At 51.6% G+C, this 27,841-nt stretch overlaps 1 protein-coding gene across 1 annotated transcript in view; it reads right to left on the bottom strand.

Moving 5' to 3' along the window:
• The window catches only part of LOC118382242 (carboxypeptidase Z-like), a 50,584-nt gene extending 24,145 nt beyond the window's left edge, over positions 1-26,439 (bottom strand). The window contains exons 1-7 of the mRNA XM_052508479.1: positions 26,201-26,439; positions 25,030-25,191; positions 19,324-19,482; positions 16,144-16,211; positions 16,000-16,067; positions 11,076-11,215; positions 9,373-9,472 (exon numbers count right to left, since the gene is read on the bottom strand). Coding sequence (XP_052364439.1) covers positions 9,373-9,472; positions 11,076-11,215; positions 16,000-16,067; positions 16,144-16,211; positions 19,324-19,482; positions 25,030-25,191; positions 26,201-26,416 — 913 coding nt within the window. The 5' untranslated portion in view covers positions 26,417-26,439. The remainder of the gene's footprint in view (positions 1-9,372; positions 9,473-11,075; positions 11,216-15,999; positions 16,068-16,143; positions 16,212-19,323; positions 19,483-25,029; positions 25,192-26,200) is intronic.
• Between the last annotated feature and the right edge of the window lie 1,402 nt (positions 26,440-27,841).

The raw sequence follows: 27,841 nt of genomic DNA, 5'->3' as shown, positions 1-27,841 counted from the left end.
AGGGAGACAGGGAAGGAGGGAGACAGGAAGGAGGGAGACAGAAGGAGGGAGACAGGGAAGGAGGGAGACAGGGAAGGAGGGAGACAGGGAAGGAGTTAGACAGGGAAGGGAAGGAAGGAGGGAGACAGGGAAGGAGGGAGACAGGGAAGGAGGGAGACAGGGAAGGAGGGAAGGGAAGGAGGAGGGAGACAGGAAGGAGGGAGACAGGGAAGGGGGAGACAGAGGAGGGAGACAGGGAAGGAGGGAGACAGAGAAGGAGGGAGACAGGGAAGGAGGGAGACAGGGAAGGAGGGAGACAGAGAAGGAGGGAGACAGAGAAGGAGGGAGACAGGGAAGGAGGGAGACAGAGAAGGAGGGAGACAGGGAAGGAGGAGACAGGGAAGGAGGAGACAGAGAAGGAGGAGACAGAAGGAAGGAAGGAGACAGGGAGACAGGAGGGGGAGACAGGGAAGGAGGAGACAGAGAAGGAGGGAGACAGGAAGGAGGGAGACAGGGAAGGAGGGAGACAGAAAGGAGGGAGACAGAGAAGGAGGGAGACAGGGAAGGAGGGAGACAGAAGGAAGGAGGGAGACAGAGAAGGAGGGGAGACAGGGAAGGAGGGAGACAGGGAAGGAGGGAGACAGGGAAGGAGGGAGACAGAAAGGAGGGAGACAGAGAAGGAGGGAGACAGAGAAGGAGGAGACAGAAGGAGGGAGACAGAAGGAGGGAGACAGAGAAGGAGGGAGACAGAGAGGAGACAGAAGGAGGGGAGGGAGACAGAAAGGAGGGAGACAGAAGGAGGGAGACAGAAGGAGGGAGACAGAGAAGGAGGGAGACAGAGAAGGAGGGAGACAGAGGAAGGAGGGAGACAGAGAAGGAGGAGACAGAAGGAGGGAGACAGAGGAGGGAGACAGAAGGAGGGAGACAGAAGGAGGGAGACAGAAGGAGGGAGACAGAGAAGGAGGGAGACAGAAGGAGGGAGACAGGAAGGAGGGAGACAGAAAGGAGGGAGACAGAGAAGGAGGGAGACAGAGAAGGAGGGAGACAGAGAAGGAGGGAGACAGAAGGAGGGAGACAGAGAAGGAGGGAGACAGAGAGGAGGGAACAGGAGGGAGACAGAGAAGGAGGGAGACAGAAAGGAGGGAGACAGGGAAGGAGGGAGACAGAGAAGGAGGGAGACAGAGAAGGAGGGAGACAGAAGGAGGGAGACAGAGAAGGAGGGAGACAGGGAGGAAGGAGGGAGAGACAGAAGGAGGGAGACAGAGAAGGAGGGAGACAGGGAAGGAGGGACAGACAGGAGGGAACAGAAGGAGGAGACAGAGAAGGAGGGAGACAGAGAAGGAGGGAGACAGAAAGGAGGGAGACAGAGAAGGAGGAGGAGAAGGAGGGAGACAGGAAGGAGGGAGACAGAGAAGGAAGGAGACAGGAGAGGAGACAGAAGGAGGGAGACAGAGAGGGAGGGAGACAGAGACAGAGAAGGGAGGGAGACAGAAGGAGGGGAGACAGAGAAGGAGGGAGACAGAGAAGGAGGGAGACAGAGAAGGAGGGAGACAGAGAAGGAGGGAGACAGGGAAGGAGGGACAGAGACAGGGAAGGAGGGAGACAGAAAGGAGGGAGACAGAAAGGAGGGAGACAGGGAAGGAGGGAGACAGGGAAGGAGGGAGACAGGAAGGAGGGAGACAGGGAAGGAGGGAGACAGGGAAGGAGGAGACAGAAGAAGACAGAGAAGGAGGAGACAGGGAAGGAGGGAGAGGGAGAGACAGGAAGGAGGGAGACAGGGAAGGAGGAGACAGAGAAGGAGGGAGACAGGGAAGGAGGGAGACAGAGAAGGAGGGAGACAGAGAAGGAGGGGAGAGAGAAGAGACAGGAAGGAGGGAGACAGAGAAGGAGGGAGACAGAGAAGGAGGGAGACAGGGAAGAGGGAGAGAAGGAGAGGGGGAGAGACAGGGAAGGAGGAGACAGAGGAAGGAGGGAGACAGGGAAGGAGGGAGACAGGGAAGGAGGAGACAGGGAAGGAGGGAGACAGGGAAGGAGGGAGACAGAGGAAGGAGGGAGACAGAGAAGGAGGAGACAGAGAAGGAGGGAGACAGGAAGGAGGGAGACAGAAGGAGGGGAGACAGAGAAGGAGGAGACAGGGGAAGACAGGAGAAGAAGGAGGGAGACAGAGAAGGAGGGAGACAGAAGGAGGGAGACAGGAAGGAGGGAGACAGAGAAGGAGGGAGACAGGGAAGGAGGGAGACAGGGAAGGAGGGAGACAGAGAAGGAGGGAGACAGGAAGGAGGGAGACAGGAAGGAGGGAGACAGGGAAGGAGGGAGACAGGGAAGGAGGGAGACAGGGAAGGAGGGAGACAGGGAAGGAGGGAGACAGGGAAGGAGGAGACAGAAGGAGGGAGACAGGAAGGAGGGAGACAGAGAAGGAGGGGAGACAGAAAGGAGGGAGACAGAGGAAGGAGGGAGACAGAGAAGGAGGAGACAGAGAAGGAGGGAGACAGAGAAGGAGGGAGACAGAAGGAGGGAGACAGAGAAGGAGGGAGACAGGGAGACAGGAAGGAGGGAGACAGAGAAGGAGGGAGAGGGAAGGAGGGAGACAGAGAAGGAGGGAGACAGGGAAGGAGGGAGACAGAGAAGGAGGGAGACAGAGACAGGAAGGAGGGAGACAGAGAAGGAGGGAGACAGAGAAGGAGGGAGACAGAGGAGGGAGACAGAAGGAGGGAGACAGGGAGGGAGACAGAGAAGGAGGGAGACAGAGAGAGGGAGACAGAGAAGGAGGAGACAGAGAAGGAGGGAGACAGAGAAGGAGGGAGACAGGGAAGGAGGGAGACAGAGAGGAGGGAGACAGAAGGAGGGAGACAGGAGGGAGACAGAAGGAGGGAGACAGAAGGAGGGAGACAGAGAAGGAGGGAGACAGGGAAGGAGGGAGACAGAGAAGGAGGGAGACAGAGAAGGAGGGAGACAGAGAAGGAGGAGACAGAAAGGAGGGAGACAGAGAAGGAGGGAGACAGAGAAGGAGGGAGAAGAGAAGGAGGGAGACAGGAAGGAGGGAGACAGAGGGAGACAGAAAGGAGGGAGACAGAGAAGGAGGGAGACAGAAGGAGGGAGACAGAGAAGGAGGGAGACAGAAGGAGGGAGACAGAAAGGAGGGAGACAGAGAAGGAGGGAGACAGAGAAGGAGGGAGACAGAGAAGGAGGAGACAGAGGGAGACAGGGAAGGAGGGAGACAGAGAAGGAGGGAGACAGAGAAGGAGGGAGACAGAAGGAGGGAGACAGAAGGAGGGAGACAGAAGGGAGGGAGACAGAAGGAGGGAGACAGAAGGAAGACAGAGAAGGAGGAGACAGAGAAGGAGGGAGACAGAGAAGGAGGAAGAGGACAGAAGGGAGGGAGACAGAAGGAGGGAGACAGAGGAAGGAGGAGACAGGAAGAAGGAGGGAGACAGGGAAGGAGGGAGACAGAGAAGGAGGGAGACAGAAGGAGGGAGACAGAGAAGGAGGAGACAGAGAAGGAGGGAGACAGGGAAGGAGGGAGACAGAGAAGGAGGAGACAGAGAAGGAGGGAGGAGAAGGAGGGAGACAGAGAAGGAGGGAGACAGAAGGAGGGAGACAGAGAAGGAGACAGAGAAGGAGGAGAAGGAGGAGGAGACAGAGAAGGAGGGAGACAGAGAAGGAGGAGGGAGACAGAGAAGGAGGGAGACAGAGAAGGAGGGAGACAGAGAAGGAGGGAGACAGAGAAGGAGGGAGACAGAGAAGGAGGGAGACAGAGAAGGAAGGGAGACAGAGAAGGAGGGAGACAGAAGGACAGGGAGACAGAGAAGGAGGGAGACAGAAGGAGAGGGACAGAAGAGGGAGACAGAGAAGGAGGGAGACAGAGAAGGAGGGAGAGAAGGAGGAGACAGAGAAGGAGGGAGACAGAGAAGGAGGGAGACAGAGAAGGAGGGAGACAGAGAGGAGGGAGACAGAGAAGGAAGACAGAGAAGGAGGGAGACAGAGAAGGAGGGAGACAGAGAAGGAGGGAGACAGAAGGAAGGAGGGAGACAGAAGAAGGAGGAGGGAGACAGAAGGAGGGAGACAGAGAGGAGGGAGACAGAGAAGGAGGGAGACAGGAGAAGGAGGGAGACAGAGAAGGAGGAGACAGAGAAGGAGGGAGACAGAGAAGGAGGAGACAGAGAAGGAGGAGACAGAAGGAGGGAGACAGAGAAGGAGGGACAGAGAAGGAGGAGACAGAAGGAAGGAGACAGAGAAGGAGGGAGACAGAGAAGGAGAAGACAGAGGGGAGGAGACAGAGAAGGAGGGAGACAGAGAAGGAGGGAGACAGAAGGAGGGAGACAGAAGGAGGGAGACAGAGAAGGAGGGAGACAGAAGGAGGGAGACAGAAGGAGGGAGACAGAGAAGGAGGGAGACAGAAGGAGACAGAAGGGAGACAGAAGGAGGGAGGAGGGAGGGAGACAGAGAAGGAGGGAGACAGAGAAGGAGGGAGACAGAGAAGGAGGGAGACAGAGAGGAGGAGACAGGGAAGGAGGGAGACAGAGAAGGAGGGAGACAGAAGGAGGGAGACAGAGAAGGAGGGAGACAGAGAAGGAGGGAGACAGGAAGGAGGAGACAGAGAAGGAGGGAGACAGAGAAGGAGGGAGACAGAGGAAGGAGGGAGACAGAGAAGGAGGGAGACAGAGAAGGAGGGGAGGAGGGAGACAGAGAAGGAGGGAGACAGAGAAGGAGGGAGACAGAGAAGGAGGGAGACAGAGAAGGAAGGGAGACAGAGAAGGAGGGAGACAGAGAAGGAGGAGACAGGGAGACAGAGGGAGGGAGACAGGGAGACAGGAGGAGGGAGACAGGGAAGGAGGGAGACAGAAGGAGGGAGACAGAGGGAGGAGACAGAGAAGGAGGGAGACAGAAGGAGGGAGACAGAAGGAGGGAGACAGAAAGGAGGGAGACAGAGAAGGAGGGAGACAGAGAAGGAGGGAGACAGAAAGGAGGGAGACAGGGGAAGGAAGGGAGACAGAGAAGGAGGGAGACAGAGGAGGGAGACAGAAGGAGGGGGACAGAAGGAGGGAGACAGGAAGGAGGGAGACAGAGAAGGAGGGAGACAGAGAAGGAGGAGACAGAAGGAGGGAGACAGAGGAAGGAGGGAGACAGAGAAGGAGGGAGACAGAAGGGAGGAGGGAGACAGAGAAGGAGGAGACAGAGAAGGAGGGAGACAGAGAAGGAGGGAGAGAAGAGAGGGAGACAGGAAGGAGGGAGACAGAGAAGGAGGGAGACAGAGGAAGGAGGGAGACAGAGAAGGAGGGAGACAGAAAGGAAGGAGGGAGACAGAAAGGAGGGAGACAGAAGGAGGGAGACAGAGAAGGAGGGAGACAGAGAAGGAGGGAGACAGAAGGAGGGAGACAGAGAAGGAGGGAGACAGAGAAGGAGGGAGACAGAAAGGAGGAGACAGAGAAGGAGGGAGACAGAGAAGGAGGAGAAGGAGGGAAGAAGGAGGGAGACAGAGGGAGGAGGAGACAGAGAAGGAGGGAGACAGAGAAGGAGGAGACAGAGAAGGAGGAGACAGAAGGAGGGAGACAGAAGGGGAGGGAGACAGAGAAGGAGGGAGACAGAGAAGGAGGGAGACAGAAGGAGGGAGACAGAAGGAGGGAGACAGAAGAAGGAGGAGACAGAAGGAGGAGACAGAGAAGGAGGGAGACAGAGAAGGAGGGAGACAGAAGGAGGGAGACAGAAGGAGGGAGACAGAAGGAGGGAGACAGAAGGAGGGAGACAGAAAGGAGGGAGACAGAGAAGGAGGGAGACAGGGAAGGAGGGAGAGAGAAGGAGAGACAGAAGGAGGAGGGAGACAGAGAAGGAGGGAGACAGAGAAGGAGGGAGACAGGGAAGGAGGGAGACAGAGAAGGAGGGAGACAGAGAAGGAGGGAGACAGAAGGAGGGACAGAGAAGGAGGAGGAGAAGGAGGGAGACAGAGAAGGAGGAGACAGACAGGAGAAGACAGAGAAGAGGGAGAGGAGAGGGAGAGGAAGGAGGGAGACAGAGAAGGAGGGAGACAGAAGGAGGGAGACAGAAGGAGGGAGACAGAGAAGGAGGGAGACAGAGAAGGAGGAGACAGAGAAGGAGGGAGACAGGGAGGGAGACAGAAGGAGGGAGACAGAGAAGGAGGGAGACAGAGAAGGAGGAGACAGAAGGAGGGAGACAGAAAGGAGGGAGACAGAGAAGGAGGGAGACAGAAGGAGGGGAGACAGAGAAGGAGGGAGACAGGGAAGGAGGGAGACAGAGAAGGAGGGAGACAGAGAAGGAGGGAGAGAAGGAGGGAGACAGAGAAGGAGGGAGACAGAGAAGGAGGGAAGGAGGAGAGAGGAGACAGAAGGAGGGAGACAGAGGAGGGGAGACAGAAAGGAGGGAGACAGAGAAGGAGGGAGACAGAAGGAGGGAGACAGAAGGAGGGAGACAGAGAAGGAGGGAGACAGAGAAGGAGGGAGACAGAGAAGGAGGGAGACAGAGAAGGAGGGAGACAGAGAAGGAGGGAGACAGAGAAGGAGGAGACAGAGAAGGAGGAGACAGAGAAGGAGGGAGACAGAGAAGGAGGGAGACAGGAAGAGGGAGACAGAGAAGGAGGAAGGAGGGAGACAGAAGGAGGGAGACAGAGAAGGAGGGAGACAGGGAAGGAGGGAGACAGAGGGAGGGAGACAGAAGGAGGGAGACAGAGAAGGAGGGAGACAGAGAAGGAGGAGACAGAGAAGGAGGGAGACAGAAGGAGGGAGACAGAGAAGGAGTTAGACAGAGAAGGAGGGAGACAGAGAAGGAGGGAGACAGAGAAGGAGGGAGACAGAGAAGGAGGGAGACAGGGAAGGAGTTAGACAGAGAAGGAGGGAGACAGAGAAGGAGGGAGACAGAGAAGGAGGGAGACAGAGAAGGAGGGAGACAGAGAAGGAGGTAGACAGAGAAGGAGGGAGACAGAGAAGGAGTGAGACAGAGAAGGAGGGAGACAGAGAAGGAGGGAGACAGAGAAGGAGGGAGACAGAGAAGGAGGGAGACAGAGAAGGAGGGAGACAGAGAAGGAGGGAGACAGAGAAGGAGGGAGACAGAGAAGGAGGGAGACAGAAGGAGGGAGGAAGGAGGAGACAGAAGGAGGGAGACAGGAAGGAGGGAGACAGGGAAGGAGGGAGACAGAAAGGAGGGAGACAGAAAGGAGGGAGACAGAGAAGGAGGAGGGAGAGACAGAGAAGGAGGGAGACAGAGAAGGAGGGAGACAGAGAAGGAGGGAGACAGAGAAGGAGGGAGACAGAGAAGGAGGGGAGACAGAGAAGGAGGGAGACAGAGAAGGAGGGAGACAGAAGGAGGGAGACAGAGAAGGAGGGAGACAGGAAGGAGGGAGACAGAGAAGGAGGGAGACAGAAGGAGAGACAGGAGGGAGACAGAGAAGGAGGGAGACAGAAGGAGGGAGACAGAGAAGGAGGAGACAGAAGGAGGGAGACAGAGAAGGAGGGAGACAGAAGAAGGGAGACAGAGAAGGAGGGAGACAGAGAAGGAGGGAGACAGAGAAGGAGGGAGACAGAGAAAGGAGGGGAGACAGAGAAGGAGGGAGACAGAGAAGGAGGGAGACAGAGAAGGAGGGAGACAGAGAAGGAGGGAGACAGAAAGGAGGGAGACAGAAGGAGGAGGAGAGACAGAGAGACAGGAGGGAGACAGGAAGGAGGGAGACAGAAGGAGGGAGACAGAGAAGGAGGGAGACAGAGAAGGAGGGAGACAGAGAAGGAGACAGAGAAGGAGGGAGACAGAAAGGAGGGAGACAGAGAAGGAGGGAGACAGAGAAGGAGGAGACAGAGAAGGAGGGAGACAGAGGAAGGAGGTAGACAGAGAAGGAGGGAGACAGAGAAGGAGTTAGACAGAGAAGGAGGGAGACAGAGAAGGAGGTAGACAGAGAAGGAGGGAGACAGAGAAGGAGGGAGACAGAGAAGGAGGGAGACAGAGAAGGAGGGAGACAGAGAAGGAGGGAGACAGAGAAGGAGGGAGACAGAGAAGGAGGGAGACAGAGAAGGAGGGAGACAGAGAAGGAGGGAGACAGAGAAGGAGGGAGACAGAGAAGGAGGAGACAGAAGGAGGAGAAAAGGAGGGAGACAGAGAAGGAGGGAGACAGAAGAGGGGGAGACAGAAGGAGGGAGACAGAAGGAAGGAGGAGGGAGACAGAAAGGAGGAGACAGAGAAGGAGGGAGACAGAGAAGGAGGAGACAGAAGGAGGGAGACAGAAAGGAGGGAGACAGAGAAGGAGGGAGACAGAAGGAGGGAGACAGAGAAGGAGGGAGACAGAAAGGAGGGAGACAGAGAAGGAGGAGACAGAGAAGGAGGGAGACAGAGAAGGAGGGAGACAGAGAAGGAGGGAGACAGAAGGAGGGAGACAGAGAAGGAGGGAGACAGAGAAGGAGGGAGACAGAGAAGGAGGGAGACAGAAGGAAGGAGGAGAGACAGAGAAGGAGGGAGACAGAGAAGGAGGAGACAGAGAAGGAGGGAGACAGAGAAGGAGGGAGACAGGAAGGAGGGAGACAGAGAAGGAGGGGGAGACAGAAAGGAGGGAGACAGAAGGAAGGAGGGAGACAGAGAAGGAGGAGACAGAGGAAGGAGGGAGACAGAGAAGGAGGGAGACAGAGAAGGAGGGAGACAGAGAAGGAGGGAGACAGAGAAGGAGGGAGACAGGGAAAGGAGGGAGACAGAAAGGAGGAGGAGACAGAGAAGGAGGGAGACAGAGAAGGAGGAGACAGAGAAGGAGGAGGGAGACAGAGAAGGAGGGAGACAGAGGAGGAGACAGAGGAGGGAGACAGAAAGGAGGGAGACAGAGAAGGAGGGAGACAGAAGGAGGGAGACAGAAGGAGGGAGACAGAGAAGGAGGAGACAGAAAGGAGGAGACAGAAGGAGGGAGACAGAAAGGAGGGAGACAGAGAAGGAGGGGAGACAGAGAAGGAGGAGACAGAGAAGGAGGGAGACAGAAGGAGGAGGAGACAGAAGGAGGGAGACAGAGAAGGAGGGAGACAGAGAGGAGGAGACAGAGAAGGAGGGAGACAGAAGGAGGAGGGAGACAGAAGGAGGGAGACAGAGAAGGAGGAGACAGAAGGAGGGAGACAGAGAAGGAGGGAGACAGGGAGAAGGAGGGAGACAGAAGGAGGGAGACAGAAGGAGGGAGACAGAAGGAGGAGACAGAGAAGGAGGGAGACAGAGAAGGAGGGAGACAGAGAGGAGGGAGACAGAGAGGAGGGAGACAGAGAAGGAGGGAGACAGAAGGAGGGAGACAGAAGGAGGGAGACAGAAGGAGGAGACAGAAGGAGGGAGACAGAGAGGAGGGAGACAGAAGGAGGGAGACAGAAGCAGCCATCTGGGCTGCAGACATTATCCGGAACTATGGCTATCAGTTATTACGGTGGTTACCTGTGGTGACATCTTTACGAATTCCCCTGACAGATACGGACGCTCCCTTTATTCCATAGCCCTCTTCATCCTTCACCACTCCCTTAATACCTCTGTGGACCTGGAGAAGAGAAGGAACGACAGGGAATATCAGGGAATATCAGGCTTATTTTAACAAAATTCCCTGGTTTTCCAGGAATCTCAGTTGCTGGAATCCTGGAGAGATAGATGGCTTATTCCCCCCTCATTCCAGGGGGGGGGAGTTTCTGGAATTTGCAAACCTATCAGTGAATGGCAGGGAATGCTAAGGTCAGTGGAGGCTGGTAGGCGGGAGAAATATATAGTAGGAGGGCAGCTTAAAACTTCTTCGGGATCGGTGTCCCATCCACGGGACGGTTGAGCTAATGTAGGCTAATGTGATTAGCATGAGGTTGAGCTAATGTAGGCTAATGCGATTAGCATGAGGTTGAGCAATGTAGGCTAACGCCATCAGAAGGAGGTTGAGCAATGAAGGCTAACGCGAGCGAGGTTGAGCTAATGTAGGCTAACGCCATTAGCATGAGGTTGAGCTAAGGAGGCTAAAGCGATTAGACATGAGGTTGAGCTAATGTAGGCAGACGATCGATTAGCATGAGGTTGAGCTAATGTAGGCTAACGCGATCAACATGAGGTTGAGCTAATGTAGGCTAATGTGATTAACAGAGAAGGAGGGAGACAGGTTGAGCTAATGTAGGCTAACGCGATTAGATGAGGGAGAGCTAATGTAGGCTAATGCGATTAGCATGAGGTTGAGCTAATGTAGGCTAACATTAGCATGAGGTTGAGCTAATGTAGGCTAACGCGATTAGCATGAGGTCGAGCTAATGTAGGCTAACGTGATTAGCATGAGGTTGAGCTAATGTAGGCTAATGCGATTAGCATGAGGTTGAGCTAATGTAGGCTAATGCGATTAGCATGAGGTTGAGCTAATGTAGGCTAATGTGATTAACATGAGGTTGAGCTAATGTAGGCTAATGCGATTAGCATGTGGTTAAATAAGAACATTTCCCAGGACATAGACATATCTGATATTGGCAGGAAGCTTACATTCTTGTTAATCTAACTGTCCAATCTACAGTAGCTATTACAGTTTTGAACATGAAAAGTTATTAATAAACAAGTTAGGCACATTTGGGCAGTCTTGATACAAAATTTTGAACAGAAATGCAATGGTTCATTGGATCAGTCTAAAACTTTGCACATACACTGCTGTCATCTAGTGGCCAAAATCGAAATTGCAGCTGGGCTGGAATAATACATTATGGCCTTTCTCTTGCATTTCAAAGATGATGGTACAAAAAAAAATACAAAATAACTGTTTTTTTTCTCTTTGCATTATCTTTTACCAGATCTACTTATATTCTCCAACATTCCTTTCACATTTACACAATCTTCAAAGTGTTTCCTTTCAAATGGTGTCAAGAATATGAATATCCTTCCTTCAGGGCCTGAGCTACAGGCAGTTAGAGTTGGGTATGTCATTTTAGGCGAACATTTTGGGGGAAAAAAAGGGGGTGGAGCCTTAAGAGGTTTTAACAGAACGGCTGTATTGGAATGAATGGAACGGTGTCAGACACATCAAACACATGTTTTCCACGTGTTCAATATACAGCTCCATGTATTCCATGTATAACTACGGCACAAAATGGCTGCCTGGTCGCTGGGCTATAGAGAGGCAGACCCACCGACTCCATGAAACTGAGCAAGGCCTCCTTGTTCCTGAGCCACTCTGGGTAGAGCTCCTCTTCAGAAGGGAACTTGTCACAGCCCAGCTCCACCGTAATCTCCAGGCAGTTAGTGTGGAGGTAGTTAAAGTCTGACATGCCTACGGTACCGGAGAAATAGAGAGTTAGGACACATCGTAAATATATACACTAGACACACAAGTACTGAGAATTAACAGAGACAGGAATAAGAGGGGGAGCTTAAGGAGAGGAGGAGAGAAAAGAGGAGGAAGTGAGGAGGAAGAGAGGAGGAGTGGAAAAGGAAGAAGAGAGAGAGGAGGAGAGGAGGAGGAAGGAGGAAGGAGGAGGAGGAGGAGGAGGAGAGAGGAGAGGAGGAGAAGGAAGAGAGGGAAGGAGGAGAGGAGGAGGAGAGGAAAGAGGGAGGAGGAGGAGAGGAGGAGGAGGAGAGAGGAGGAGATTTAGGAAGGAGGGAGATAGAGAAGGAGAGAGAGGAGGAGGAAGAGGAAAAGGGAGATAGAGAGGAGAGGAGAAGAGAGAGGGAGAAGAGGAAACAGGGAGGAGGATGAAGAAAAGGAGGAGGAGAGAAAGGAGGGAGACAGGAAGATAGGAGACAGAGAGAGAGAAAGAGAAGGGAGATAGGAGGAGGAGAAGGAGGAGGAGAGAGAAAAGAGGAGGAGGAGAGGAGGAAAGGAAGAGAGGAGGAGGATGAAGAAAAGAGGAGGAGAGAGAAAGAGGGAAGATAGGAGGAGAGGGAGAGGGTTAAGGGAAGAGAGGAGGAGAGGAGGAGAGGAAAAGAGAAGAGGAGGAGAGGAGGAGAGAGAAGGAGAGGAAGAGAGAGTAAGAATGACACGAGGACGAGAGGAGAGACAGAATGACACAAGGAGGAGAGACAGAATGACACGAGGAGGAGAGACAGAATGACACGAGGAGAAGAGACAGAATGACACGAGGAGGAGAGACAGAATGACACGAGGAGGAGAGACAGAATGACACGAGGAGGAGAGACAGAATGACACGAGGAGGAGAGACAGAATGACACGAGGAGGAGAGACAGAATGACACGAGGAGGAGAGACAGAATGACACGAGGAGGAGAGACAGAATGACACGAGGAGGAGAGACAGAATGACACGAGGAGAAGAGACAGAATGACACGAGGAGGAGAGACAGAATGACACGAGGAGGAGAGACAGAATGACACGAGGAGGAGAGACAGAATGACACGAGGAGGAGAGACAGAATGACACGAGGAGGAGAGACAGAATGACACGAGGAGGAGAGACAGAATGACACGAGGAGGAGAGACAGAATGACACGAGGAGGAGAGACAGAATGACACGAGGAGGAGAGACAGAATGACACGAGGAGAAGATTTGGAAGGTTCCGTACCCCCTGGGAAGCTGTACCACAGAGGAGGAGAGGAGGAGAGGAGGAGATATAGAAGGTTCCGTACCCCCTGGGAAGCTGTACCACAGAGGAGGAGATATAGAAGGTTCCGTACCCCCTGGGAAGCTGTACCACAGAGGAGGAGATATAGAAGGTTCCGTACCCCCTGGGAAGCTGTACCACAGAGGAGGAGATATAGAAGGTTCCGTACCCCCTGGGAAGCTGTACCACAGAGGAGGAGATATAGAAGGTTCCGTACCCCCTGGGAAGCTGTACCACAGAGGAGGAGATATAGAAGGTTCCGTACCCCCTGGGAAGCTGTACCACAGAGGAGGAGAGGAGGAGATATAGAAGGTTCCGTACCCCCTGGCAAGCTGTACCACAGAGGAGGAGGAGAGGAGGAGATATAGAAGGTTCCGTACCCCCTGGGAAGCTGTACCACAGAGGAGGAGGAGAGGAGGAGATATAGAAGGTTCCGTACCCCCTGGGAAGCTGTACCACAGAGGAGGAGAGGAGGAGAGGAGGAGATATAGAAGGTTCCGTACCCCCTGGGAAGCTGTACCACAGAGGAGGAGATATAGAAGGTTCCGTACCCCCTGGGAAGCTGTACCACAGAGGAGGAGATATAGAAGGTTTCGTACCCCCTGGGAAGCTGTACCACAGAGGAGGAGATATAGAAGGTTCCGTACCCCCTGGGAAGCTGTACCACAGAGGAGGAGATATAGAAGGTTCCGTACCCCCTGTGAAGCTGTACCACAGAGGAGGAGAGGAGGAGATATAGAAGGTTCCGTACCCCCTGGGAAGCTGTACCACAGAGGAGGAGATATAGAAGGTTCCGTACCCCCTGGGAAGCTGTACCACAGAGGAGGAGATATAGAAGGTTCCGTACCCCTGGGAAGCTGTACCACAGAGGAGGAGATATAGAAGGTTCCGATACCCCCTGGGAAGCTGTACCACAGAGGAGGAGATATAGAAGGTTCCGTACCCCTGGGAAGCTGTACCACAGAGGAGGAGATATAGAAGGTTCCGTACCCCTGGGAAGCTGTACCACAGAGGAGGAGAGGAGGAGATATAGAAGGTTCCGTACCCCTGGGAAGCTGTACCACAGAGGAGGAGGAGATATAGAAGGTTCCGTACCCCATGGGAAGCTGTACCACAGAGGAGGAGATATAGAAGGTTCCGTACCCCTGGGAAGCTGTACCACAGAGGAGGAGAGGAGGAGATATAGAAGGTTCCGTACCCCTGGGAAGCTGTACCACAGAGGAGGAGGAGATATAGAAGGTTCCGTACCCCATGGGAAGCTGTACCACAGAGGAGGAGATATAGAAGGTTCCATACCCCCTGGGAAGCTGTACCACAGAGGAGGAGAGGAGGAGATATAGAAGGTTCCGTACCCCTGGGAAGCTGTACCACAGAGGAGGAGGAGATATAGAAGGTTCCGACCCCATGGGAAGCTGTACCACAGAGGAGGAGATATAGAAGGTTCCGTACCCCTGGGAAGCTGTACCACAGAGGAGGAGAGGAGGAGATATAGAAGGTTCCGTACCCCCTGGGAAGCTGTACCACAGAGGAGGAGGAGATATAGAAGGTTCCGTACCCCATGGGAAGCTGTACCACAGAGGAGGAGATATAGAAGGTTCCGTACCCCCTGGGAAGCTGTACCACAGAGGAGGAGAGGAGGAGATATAGAAGGTTCCGTACCCCCTGGGAAGCTGTACCACAGAGGAGGAGATATAGAAGGTTCCGTACCCCCTGGGAAGCTGTACCACAGAGGAGGAGATATAGAAGGTTCCGTACCCCTGGGAAGCTGTACCACAGAGGAGGAGAGGAGGAGATATAGAAGGTTCCGTACCCCCTGGGAAGCTGTACCACAGAGGAGGAGATATAGAAGGTTCCGTACCCCCTGGGAAGCTGTACCACAGAGGAGGAGAGGAGGAGATATAGAAGGTTCCGTACCCCTGGGAAGCTGTACCACAGAGGAGGAGAGATAGAAGGTTCCGTACCCCATGGGAAGCTGTACCACAGAGGAGGAGATATAGAAGGTTCCGTACCCCTGGGAAGCTGTACCACAGAGGAGGAGAGGAGGAGATATAGAAGGTTCCGTACCCTGGGAAGCTGTACCACAGAGGAGGAGGAGATATAGAAGGTTCCGTACCCCATGGGAAGCTGTACCACAGAGGAGGAGATATAGAAGGTTCCGTACCCCTGGGAAGCTGTACCACAGAGGAGGAGAGGAGGAGATATAGAAGGTTCCGTACCCCTGGGAAGCTGTACCACAGAGGAGGAGGAGATATAGAAGGTTCCGTACCCCATGGGAAGCTGTACCACAGAGGAGGAGATATAGAAGGTTCCGTACCCTGGGAAGCTGTACCACAGAGGAGGAGAGGAGGAGATATAGAAGGTTCCGTACCCCTGGGAAGCTGTACCACAGAGGAGGAGGAGATATAGAAGGTTCCGTACCCCATGGGAAGCTGTACCACAGAGGAGGAGATATAGAAGGTTCCGTACCCCCTGGGAAGCTGTACCACAGAGGAGGAGAGGAGGAGATATAGAAGGTTCCGTACCCCCTGGGAAGCTGTACCACAGAGGAGGAGAGGAGGAGATATAGAAGGTTCCGTACCCCCTGGGAAGCTGTACCACAGAGGAGGAGATATAGAAGGTTCCGTACCCCCTGGGAAGCTGTACCACAGAGGAGGAGATATAGAAGGTTCCGTACCCCCTGGGAAGCTGTACCACAGAGGAGGAGGAGATATAGAAGGTTCCGTACCCCATGGGAAGCTGTACCACAGAGGAGGAGATATAGAAGGTTCCGTACCCCTGGGAAGCTGTACCACAGAGGAGGAGGGAGGAGATATAGAAGGTTCCGTACCCCTGGGAAGCTGTACCACAGAGGAGGAGATATAGAAGGTTCCGTACCCCATGGGAAGCTGTACCACAGAGGAGGAGATATAGAAGGTTCCGTACCCCCTGGGAAGCTGTACCACAGAGGAGGAGAGGAGATATAGAAGGTTCCAGTACCCCCTGGGAAGCTGTACCACAGAGGAGGAGGAGATATAGAAGGTTCCGTACCCCATGGGAAGCTGTACCACAGAGGAGGAGATATAGAAGGTTCCGTACCCCCTGGGAAGCTGTACCACAGAGGAGGAGGAGATATAGAAGGTTCCGTACCCCCTGGGAAGCTGTACCACAGAGGAGGAGGAGATATAGAAGGTTCCGTACCCCATGGGAAGCTGTACCACAGAGGAGGAGATATAGAAGGTTCCGTACCCCCTGGGAAGCTGTACCACAGAGGAGGAGAGGAGGAGATATAGAAGGTTCCGTACCCCCTGGGAAGCTGTACCACAGAGGAGGAGAGGAGGAGATATAGAAGGTTCCGTACCCCCTGGGAAGCTGTACCACAGAGGAGGAGATATAGAAGGTTCCGTACCCCCTGGGAAGCTGTACCACAGAGGAGGAGAGGAGGAGATATAGAAGGTTCCGTACCCCCTGGGAAGCTGTACCACAGAGGAGGAGAGGAGGAGATATAGAAGGTTCCGTACCCCCTGGGAAGCTGTACCACAGAGCCCCGTTGATGATGCCTCCGCCCCGGATGAAGGACGCTCCACACCTACAATATACAACATATAGGTCATGTAACAGGGGGTAATATAATCCTTCATAATTATAGCCAGGAATATAATCACCTGTCTGTGTTGTTGTCGGCCATGCTGGCGTGAGAGTCTGCGTATGTCCGGGCCAGCTGCTTAAATGCCTGCAGAGAGGAACACAGTCACACTCTACAACATGCCATTTTCTGGCCTGGGAACAGAAGAGGTTTTCACCACTGACATAAACTAGGTGTAGAACAGGGTACTTGTTGGTCAGGTTTAGGACAGGGTACCCGTTGGTCGGGTTAAGGACAGGTACATGTTGGTCAGGTGTAGAACAGGGTACCTGTTGGTCAGGTTTAGGATAGGGTACCTGTTGGTCAGGTTTAGGACAGGTACATGTTGGTCATGTTTAGGACAGGTACCCGCTGGTCAGGTTTAGGACAGGTTACCTGTTGGTCGGGTTTAGGACAGGTGCATGTTGGTCAGGTTTAGGACAGGTACATGTTGGTCAGGTTTAGGACAGGGAACATGTTGGTCAGGTTTAGGACAGGTAGGTGTTGGTCAGGTGTATAACAGGGTACCTGTTGGTCAGGTTTAGGACAGGTACATGTTGGTCAAATTTAGGACAGATGATGGTTGGTCAGGTGGAGAACAGGGTACCTGCTGGTCAGGTTTAGGACAGGTGCCTGTTCATCAGGTGTAGGACAGGACAGGGTACCTGTTGGTCAGGTGTAGGACAGGACAGGGTACCTGTTGGTCAGGTGTAGGACAGGATAGGGTACCTGTTGGTCAGGTGTAGGACAGGTACCTGCTGGTCAGGTTTAGGACAGGTACCTGTTGGTCAGGTGTAGGACAGGACAGGGTACCTGTTGGTCAGGTGTAGGACAGGATAGGGTACCTGTTGGTCAGGTGTAGGACAGAACAGGGTACATGTTCATCAGGTGTAGGACAGGACAGGGTACCTGTTGGTCAGGTGTAGGACAGAACAGGGTACCTGTTGGTCAGGTGTAGGACAGGACAGGGTACCTGTTCATCAGGTGTAGGACAGGACAGGGTACCTGTTGGTCAGGTGTAGGACAGAACAGGGTACCTGTTGGTCAGGTGTAGGACAGGATAGGGTACCTGTTGGTCAGGTGTAGGACAGGTACCTGCTGGTCAGGTTTAGGACAGGTACCTGTTGGTCAGGTGTAGGACAGGACAGGGTACCTGTTGGTCAGGTGTAGGACAGGATAGGGTACCTGTTGGTCAGGTGTAGGACAGAACAGGGTACATGTTCATCAGGTGTAGGACAGGACAGGGTACCTGTTGGTCAGGTGTAGGACAGATTCACTGTTGGTCAGGTGTAGGACAGGACATGGTACCTGTTCATCAGGTGGAGGACAGAACAGGGTACCTGTTTGTCAGGTGTAGGACAGGACAGGATACCTATTCATCAGGTGTAGGACAGGGTACCTGTTGGTCACGTGTAGGACAGAACAGGGTACCTGTTGGTCAGGTGTAAGACATGGTACCTGTTGGTCAGGTGTTAGACAGGGTACCTGTTCGTCAGGTGGAGGACAGGACAAGGTACCTGTTGGTCAGGTGTTGGACAGGGTACCTGTTGGTCAGGTGTTGGACAGGGTACCTGTTGGTCAGGTGTAGGACAGGACAGGGTACCTGTTGGTCAGGTGTAGGACAGGGTACCTGTTGGTCAGGTGTAGGACAGAACAGGATACCTGTTGGTCAGGTGTAGGACGGAACAGGCTACCTGTTCATCAGGTGGAGGACAGGACAGGACAGGTACCTGTTGGTCAGGTGGAGGACAGGACAGTGTACATGTTGGTCTGGTGGAGGACAGAACAGGGTACCTGTTGGTCAGGTGTAGGACAGGACAGGTTACATGTTCATCAGGTGTTTACAGGACAGGGTACCTGTTCATCAGGTGTATTACAGGACAGGGTACCTGTTGGTCAAGTGTAGGACAGGACAGGGTACCTGTTGGTCAGGTGTAGGACAGGACAGGGTACCTGTTGGTCAGGTGTATTACAGGACAGGGTACCTGTTCATCAGGTGTAGGACAGGACAGGATACCTGTTGGTCAGGTGTATTACAGGTTACCTGTTGGTCAGGTGTAGGACAGGACAGGGTACCTGTTCATCAGGTGTATTACAGGACAGGGTACCTGTTCATCAGGTGTAGGACAGGACAGGGTACATGTTCATCAGGTGTAGGACAGGACAGGGTACCTGTTGGTCAGGTGTAGGACAGATTCACTGTTGGTCAGGTGTAGGACAGGACATGGTACCTGTTCATCAGGTGGAGGACAGAACAGGGTACCTGTTTGTCAGGTGTAGGACAGGACAGGATACCTATTCATCAGGTGTAGGACAGTGTACCTGTTGGTCACGTGTAGGACAGAACAGGGTACCTGTTGGTCAGGTGTAAGACAGGGTACCTGTTGGTCAGGTGGAGGACAGGACAAGGTACCTGTTGGTCAGGTGGAGGACAGAACAGGGTACCTGTTGGTCAGGTGTAAGACAGGGTACCTGTTGGTCACGTGTAGGACAGAACAGGGTACCTGTTGGTCAGGTGTAAGACAAGGTACCTGTTGGTCAGGTGGAGGACAGGACAGGGTACCTGTTGGTCAGGTGTAGGACAGGGTACCTGTTGGTCAGGTGTAGGACAGGGTACCTGTTGGTCAGGTGTAGGACAGGACAGGGTACCTGTTGGTCAGGTGTAGGACAGGACAGGGTACCTGTTGGTCAGGTGTAGGACAGAACAGGGTACCTGTTGGTCAGGTGTAGGACAGGGTACCTGTTGGTCAGGTGTAGGACAGAACAGGGTACCTGTTGGTCAGGTGTAGGACAGAACAGGCTACCTGTTGGTCAGGTGTAGGACAGGACAGGGTACCTGTTGGTCAGGTGGAGGACAGAACAGGGTACCTGTTGGTCAGGTGTAGGACAGGACAGGGTACCTGTTCATCAGGTGTATTACAGGACAGGGTACCTGTTCATCAGGTGTATTACAGGACAGGGTACCTGTTCATCAGGTGTATTACAGGACAGGGTACCTGTTCATCAGGTGTATTACAGGACAGGGTACCTGTTGGTCAGGTGTAGGACAGGACAGGGTACCTGTTGGTCAGGTGTAGGACAGGACAGGGTACCTGTTCATCAGGTGTATTACAGGACAGGGTACCTGTTCATCAGGTGTAGGACAGGACAGGGTACCTGTTCATCAGGTGTATGACAGGACAGGGTACCTGTTCATCAGGTGTATTACAGGACAGGGTACCTGTTCATCAGGTGTAGGGGAGAACATCCTCTCTTCATGGAGGTGTCTAGAGAAGTCAAAGGGATAAGAGATCACCAGCTCCCCGCCATGGAGGCTCGCAGACTGGACAAACGGCACAGACCTTATCCACTTCATCACTGCATAGGTCTCTGAAGCTACCTAGGAGAGGAGAGGAGAGGAGAGGAGAGGAGAGGAGAGGAGAGGAGAGGAGAGGAGAGGAGAGGAGAGGAGAGGATAATTACACATTTCCCTTACAAAACTGGTTTTGTCTAAAACTCTAGACACACATAGAACATATCTTACCAAAACAGTAGCGATGTCCTGTACCTTACCAAAACAGTAGGAATGTCCTGTACCTTACCAAAACAGTAGGAATGTCCTGTACCTTACCAAAACAGTAGGATTGTCCTGAACCTTACCAAAACAGTAGGAATGTCCTATATCTTACCAAAACAGTAGGAATGTCCCGTACCTTACCAAAACAGTAGGAATGTCCTGTATCTCACCAAAACAGTAGCAATGTCCTGTACCTTACCAAAACAGTAGGAATGTCCTGAACCATACCAAAACAGTAGCAATGTCCTGAACCTTACCAAAACAGTAGGAATGTCCTATACCTTACCAAAACAGTAGGAATGTCCTGAACCTTACCAAAACAGTAGGATTGTCCTGTACCTTACCAAAACAGTAGGAATGTCCTGTATCTTACCAAAACAGTAGGAATGTCCTGTACCTTACCAAAACAGTAGGAATGTCCTGTACCTTACCAAAACAGTAGGAATGTCCTGTACCTTACCAAAACAGTAGGAATGTCCTGTATCTTACCAAAACAGTAGGAATGTCCTGTATCTTACCAAAACAGTAGGAATGTCCTATATCTTACCAAAACAGTAGGAATGTCCTATATCTCACCAAAACAGTAGGAATGTCCTGTATCTTACAAAACAGTAGGAATGTCCTGAACCTTACCAAAACAGTAGGAATGTCCTGTACCTTACCAAAACAGTAGGAATGTCCTGTATCTCACCAAAACAGTAGGAATGTCCTGTACCTTACCAAAACAGTAGGAATGTCCTGTACCTTACCAAAACAGTAGGAATGTCCTGTACCTTACCAAAACAGTAGGAATGTCCTGTACCTTACCAAAACAGTAGGAATGTCCTGTACCTTACCAAAACAGTAGCGATGTCCTGTACCTTACCAAAACAGTAGGAATGTCCTATATCTTACCAAAACAGTAGGAATGTCCTCTACCTTACCAAAACAGTAGGAATGTCCTGTACCTTACCAAAACAGTAGGAATGTCCTGTACCTTACCAAAACAGTAGGAATGTCCTGTACCTTACCAAAACAGTAGGAATGTCCTGTACCCGTCAGTTGAGGATGCCTGGTCATTCTTTAAAAGTAACTTCCTCACCATTTTAGATAAGCATGCTCCGTTCAAAAATGCAGAACCAAGAACAGATACAGCCCTTGGTTCACTCCAGACCTGACTGCCCTCGACCAGCACAAAAACATCCTGTGGCGGACTGCAATAGCATCGAATAGCCCCGTGATATGCAACTGTTCAGGGAAGTCAGGAACCAATACACGCAGTCAGTCAGGAAAGCTAAGGCCAGCTTCTTCAGGCAGAAGTTTGCATCCTGTAACTCCAACTCCAAAAAGTTCTGGGACACTGTGAAGTCCATGGAGAACAAGAGCACCTCCTCCCAGCTGCCCACTGCACTGAGGCTAGGAAACACGGTCTCCACCGATAAATCCATGATTATCGAAAACTTCAATAAGCACTTCTCAACGGCTGGCCATGCCTTCCGCCTGGCTACTCCAACCTCGGCCAACAGCTCCGCCCCCCCCGTAGTTCCTCACCCAAGCCTCTCCAGGTTCTCCTTTACCCAAATCCAGATAGCAGATGTTCTGAAAGAGCTGCAAAACCTGGACCCGTACAAATCAGCTGGGCTTGATAATCTGGACCCGCTATTTCTGAAACTATCTGCCGCCATTGTCGCAACCCCTATTACCAGCCTGTTCAACCTCTCTTTCATATCGTCTGAGATCCCCAAGGATTGAAAGCTGCCGCAGTCATCCCCCTCTTCAAAGGGGGAGACACCCTGGACCCAAACTGCTATAGACCTATATCCATCCTGCCCTGCCTATCTAAGGTCTTTGAAAGCCAAGTCAACAAACAGGTCACTGACCATCTCGAATCCCACCGTACCTTCTCCGCTGTGCAATCTGGTTTCCGAGCCGGTCACGGGTGCACCTCAGCCACACTCAAGGTACTAAATGATATCATAACCGCCATCGATAAAAGACAGTACTGTGCAGCCGTCTTCATCGACCTCGCCAAGGCTTTCGACTCTGTCAATCACCAAATTCTTATCGGCAGACTCAACAGCCTCGGTTTTTCGGAAGACTGCCTTGCCTGGTTCACCAATTACTTTGCAGACAGAGTTCAGTGTGTCAAATCGGAGGGCATGCTGTCCGGTCCTCTGGCAGTCTCTATGGGGGTGCCACAGGGTTCAATTCTCGGGCCGACTCTTTTCTCTGTATATATCAATGATGTTGCTCTTGCTGCGGGCGATTCCCTGATCCACCTCTACGCAGACGACACCATTCTATATACTTTCGGCCCGTCATTGGACACTGTGCTATCCAACCTCCAAACGAGCTTCAATGCCATACAGCACTCCTTCCGTGGCCTCCAACTGCTCCTAAACGCGAGTAAAACCAAATGCATGCTTTTCAACCGATCGCTGCCTGCACCCGCATGCCCGACTAGCATCACCACCCTGGATGGTTCCAACCTTGAATATGTGGACATCTATAAGTACCTAGGTGTCTGGCTAGACTGCAAACTCTCCTTCCAGACTCACATCAAACATCTCCAATCAAAAATCAAATCCAGAGTCGGCTTTCTATTCCGCAACAAAGCCTCCTTCACTCACGCTGCCAAGCTTACCCTAGTAAAACTGACTATCCTACCGATCCTCGACTTCGGCGATGTCATCTACAAAATGGCTTCCAACACTCTACTCAGCAAACTGGATGCAGTCTATCACAGTGCCATCCGTTTTGTCACTAAAGCACCTTATACCACCCACCACTGCGACTTGTATGCTCTAGTCGGCTGGCCCTCACTACATATTCGTCGCCAGACCCACTGGCTCCAGGTCATCTACAAGTCCATGCTAGGTAAAGCTCCGCCTTATCTCAGTTCACTGGTCACGATGGCAACACCCATCCGTAGCACGCGCTCCAGCAGGTGTATCTCACTGATCATCCCTAAAGCCAACACCTCATTTGGCCGCCTTTCGTTCCAGTACTCTGCTGCCTGTGACTGGAACGAATTGCAAAAATCGCTGAAGTTGGAGACTTTTATCTCCCTCACCAACTTCAAACATCAGCTATCCGAGCAGCTAACCGATCGCTGCAGCTGTACATAGTCTATTGGTAAATAGCTCACCCTTTTCACCTACCTCATTCCCATACTGTTTTTATACTGTTTTTATTTATTTACTTTTCTGCTCTTTTGCACACCAACATCTCTACCTGTACATGCCCATCTGATCATTTATCACCAGTGTTAATCTGCAAAATTGTATTATTCGCCTACCTCCTCATGCCTTTTGCACACATTGTATATAGACTGCCCATTTTTTTCTACTGTGTTATTGACTTGCTAAATTGTTTACTCCATGTGTAACTCTGTGTTGTCTGTTCACACTGCTATGCTTTATCTTGGCCAGGTCGCAGTTGCAAATGAGAACTTGTTCTCAACTAGCCTACCTGGTTAAATAAAGGTGAAATAAATAAATAAAATACCTTACCAAAACAGTAGGAATGTCCTGTACTTTACCAAAACAGTAGGAATGTCCTGTACCTTACCAAAACAGTAGGAATGTCCTATACCTTACCAAAACAGTAGGAATGTCCTGTACCTTACCAAAACAGTAGGAATGTCCTATACCTTACCAAAACAGCAGGAATGTCCTGAACCTTACCAAAACAGTATGAATGTCCTGTATCTCACCAAAACAGTAGGAATGTCCTGTACCTTACCAAAACAGTAGGAATGTCCTGTATCTCACCAAAACAGTAGGAATGTCCTGTACCTTACCAAAACAGTAGGAATGTCCTGTACCTTACCAAAACAGTAGGATTGTCCTGAACCTTACCAAAACAGTAGGAATGTCCTATATATTACCAAAACAGTAGGAATGTCCCGTACCTTACCAAAACAGTAGGAATGTCCCGTATCTCACCAAAACAGTAGCAATGTCCTGTACCTTACCAAAACAGTAGGAATGTCCTGAACCATACCAAAACAGTAGCAATGTCCTGAACCTTACCAAAACAGTAGGAATGTCCTATACCTTACCAAAACAGTAGGAATGTCCTGAACCTTACCAAAACAGTAGGATTGTCCTGTATCTTACCAAAACAGTAGGAATGTCCTGTACCTTACCAAAACAGTAGGAATGTCCTGTACCTTACCAAAACAGTAGGAATGTCCTGTATCTTACCAAAACAGTAGGAATGTCCTGTATCTTACCAAAACAGTAGGAATGTCCTGTATCTTACCAAAACAGTAGGAATGTCCTATATCTTACCAAAACAGTAGGAATGTCCTATATCTCACCAAAACAGTAGGAATGTCCTGTATCTTACCAAAACAGTAGGAATGTCCTGAACCTTACCAAAACAGTAGGAATGTCCTGTACCTTACCAAAACAGTAGGAATGTCCTGTATCTCACCAAAACAGTAGGAATGTCCTGTACCTTACCAAAACAGTAGGAATGTCCTGTACCTTACCAAAACAGTAGGAATGTCCTGTACCTTACCAAAACAGTAGGAATGTCCTGTACCTTACCAAAACAGTAGGAATGTCCTGTACCTTACCAAAACAGTAGGAATGTCCTGTACCTTACCAAAACAGTAGCGATGTCCTGTACCTTACCAAAACAGTAGGAATGTCCTATATCTTACCAAAACAGTAGGAATGTCCTCTACCTTACCAAAACAGTAGGAATGTCCTGTACCTTACCAAAACAGTAGGAATGTCCTGTACCTTACCAAAACAGTAGGAATGTCCTGTACCTTACCAAAACAGTAGGAATGTCCTGTACTTTACCAAAACAGTAGGAATGTCCTGTACCTTACCAAAACAGTAGGAATGTCCTGTACCTTACCAAAACAGTAGGAATGTCCTATACCTTACCAAAACAGTAGGAATGTCCTGAACCTTACCAAAACAGTAGCGATGTCCTGTACCTTACCAAAACAGTAGGAATGTCCTGTACCTTACCAAAGCAGTAGGAATGTCCTGTACCTTACCAAAACAGTAGGAATGTCCTGTACCTTACCAAAACAGTAGGAATGTCCTGTACCTTACCAAAGCAGTAGGAATGTCCTGTACCTTACCAAAACAGTAGGAATGTCCTGTACCTTACCAAAACAGTAGGAATGTCCTGTACCTTACCAAAGCAGTAGGAATGTCCTGTACCTTACCAAAGCAGTAGGAATGTCCTGTACTTTCCCACACCAACAGAAGAATAAGTTCCCATACCATTGGAGAGGTACCTACACCTGAGGGACTTGCTATAGAGAAGCTAGTTACATCACTCATGTGTACACACCTCTCTGATGGCCTCACTGGCGCCATCCCACTACCGACACCAGTGTAGCGAGATGTTGATATTACATACCTTACCAAACCAGTAAGAGTCTGGGATGGGGATGTGGTCTGTGCGGAACCGTTTGATCCTGCGATTCCGGTAGAGGATGGACGTAAGGTCAGGAAAGTTCCGGTTCAAGTCTAGGTTCTGAGCGTTGGTGCGACCCACCGTCCAACCGTTGAGCTCGTGACCCTACACAAACACACACAGAGGGTAAAGGTCGTGACCCTACACATGGGTCAACACCCCACGACCCTGCAGGAGCATGACGGGGAGGAGTGAGGAGTGAAGCATCATGGGTAATGGAAATCATGGGAAGTCATGTCGGTTAGAAGAATGTGATTGGATAGGATGAATATAAGAGGTCAGGAGTGTTTTGTTGACCATGTGACCCAGAAGAGGGCCCAGAGATTTTCCCAGTCAAGTCACATGATGGTTCCCTATACAGGGAGTAACTTAGGGACAGACTATGTAATCCGTCTGGGGAGAACAAGCTGTCCAGTAAACATTTTATTTCATTAAAACCTTGATTTTACGAGGCAAGTCAGTGAAGAACAAATTCTTATTTAAAATGACGGCCTACACCGTCCGAACCCGGACGACGCTGGGCCAATTGTGCGCCGCCCTATGGGATTCCCCATCACAGCCGGGTAGTGATACAGCCTGGATATCGAACCAGGGTGTCTGTAGAGACAGGACATGCTGTTTGTGTGAAGAGGATAGCCCAGAAATCACTCGGTTGTTTGAAAACATGATGATAAAGACAATAGAGCTTCCCACTGCCAGCTGTTGGGAAAAACAACGACTAGACGCTCTATCCATTAAAAATATATTTGTTAAATTTGATATTTTAAGAAAAACGTTTTGAGATTTCTAGCAGTGTTACTTCTTCGACCTTAAACACAGTTACAAAAAAAATGGCACTGCATTTCCATGACAACAGTCTAACCGACTGCTCTTGTTGATTGGTTAAGGACATTATCACTCTGTCTCTCTGGTAGTGGGAGGGGCTGAAACCAATAGGAAAGCTCAGGTAGATGATAGGCAGTTGGAAAAGGGGCAAGGCTTAGAAAGAGAGTGCCCCAACACATGCTGTCACAGACTCTATATAATGGAGAAGATAGGAGGCGTGGCCTCTTTCTATCTCTACGCGGCGGTTGGTTGGTCCCGGCTTCGACGTTTTTTTTTATTTATGATTTACTTCCTGGTTGTGGTGTGGTTGTTGTTCCGGGTCGTTCCTATCCTCTACCTCGGCGGCCGCCAGCTCGTAACCGTCGGGGTTCATGGATGCCAGGATGTGGATGCGCGTGGTGTTTACGAGCGTCTGGATACGCTGGTTGCCAAGGAGATACTCGGAACACAGGTACTGGGCCAGGTAGAGCAGCAACTGACGACCCAGGACCTCGTTGCCATGCATGTTGCCAACCAGCTTGATCTCCGGTTCCACTGAGGAGGGGGAGGTGGGGGAGATGGGGAAGGTGGGGGAGGTGGGGAAGGTGGGGGAGGTGGGGGAGATGGGGAGGTGGGGAGGTGGGGAGGTGGAGGAGATGGGGGAGATGGGGAAGGTGGGGGAGGTGGGGAAGGTGGGGAGGTGGGGGAGATGGGGAGGTGGGGAAGGTGGGGAAGGTGGGGGAGGTGGGGGGGAGGTGGGGGAGGTGGGGGGAGGGAGAGGGAGAGACGGGGGAGGAAGGGGAGGGAGAGGGAGAGACGGGGGAGGAAGGGAGGGAGAGGGAGAGACGGGGAGGAAGGAGGGAGAGGGAGAGACGGGGGAGGAAGGGAGGGGGTGAGAGACACAGGAAAGGAATTGCTGAAGACAAAACCTGTGTAAAAGTTCATCTTAGACCGGTAAGAGGATGGGCGTAAGGTCAGGAAAGTTCGGTTCAAGTCTCTAGGTTCTGAGCGTTGGTGCGACCCACCGTCCAACAACGTTGAGCTCGTGACCCTACAAGCACACACAGAGGGTAAAGGTCGTGACCCTACACATGGGTCAACACCCCGCGATCCCTGCAGGAGCATGGCGGGGAGGAGTGAGGGTGAAGCATCATGGGTAATGGAAATCATGGGGAAGTCATATGGTTAGAAGAATGTGATTGGATAGGATGAATGTAAGAAGTCAGGAGTGTTTTGTTACCATGTGACCCAGAAGAGGGCCCAGAGATTTTCCCAGTCAAGTCATGATGGTTCCCTATACAGGGGAGTAACTCAGAGATTTTCCCAGTCAAGTCACATGATGGTTCCCTATACGGGGATTGGCTAGGGACAGACTATGTAATCCGTCTGGGAGAACAAGCTGTCCAGTAAACAGTTTTATTTCATTAAAACCTTTATTTTACGAGGCAAGTCAGTGAAGAACAAATTCTTATTTAAAATGGCGGCCTACACCGTCCGAACCCGGACGACGCTGGGACCAATTATGTAACGCCGCCCTATGGGATTCCCCATCACAGCCGGGTAGTGATACAGCCTGGATATCGAACCAGGGTGTCTGTAGAGACAGGACATGCTGTTTGTGTGAAGAAGATGGCCCAGAAATCCCTCGGTAGTTTGAAAACATGATGATAAAGACAATAGAGCTTCCCACTGCCAGCTGTTGGGAAAAACAACGACTAGGCCGCTCTATCCATTAAAAATATATTTGTTAAATTTGATATTTTAAGAAAAACGTTTTGAGATTTCTAGCAGTGTTACTTCTTCGACCTTAAACACAGTTACAAAAAAAATGGCACTGCGTTTCCATGACAACAGTCTAACCGACTGCTCTTGTTGATTGGTTAAGGACATTATCACTCTGTCTCTCCTGGTAGTGGGAGGGCTGAAACCAATAGGAGAGCTCAGGTAGATG

The sequence above is a fragment of the Oncorhynchus keta genome, unplaced genomic scaffold (genome assembly GCF_023373465.1).
Source record: "Oncorhynchus keta strain PuntledgeMale-10-30-2019 unplaced genomic scaffold, Oket_V2 Un_contig_3659_pilon_pilon, whole genome shotgun sequence".
Lineage (NCBI taxonomy): Eukaryota > Metazoa > Chordata > Actinopteri > Salmoniformes > Salmonidae > Oncorhynchus > Oncorhynchus keta.
The sequence above is the reverse complement of the archived record's forward strand: the minus strand, read 5'-3'. Positions and strand labels throughout refer to the sequence as shown.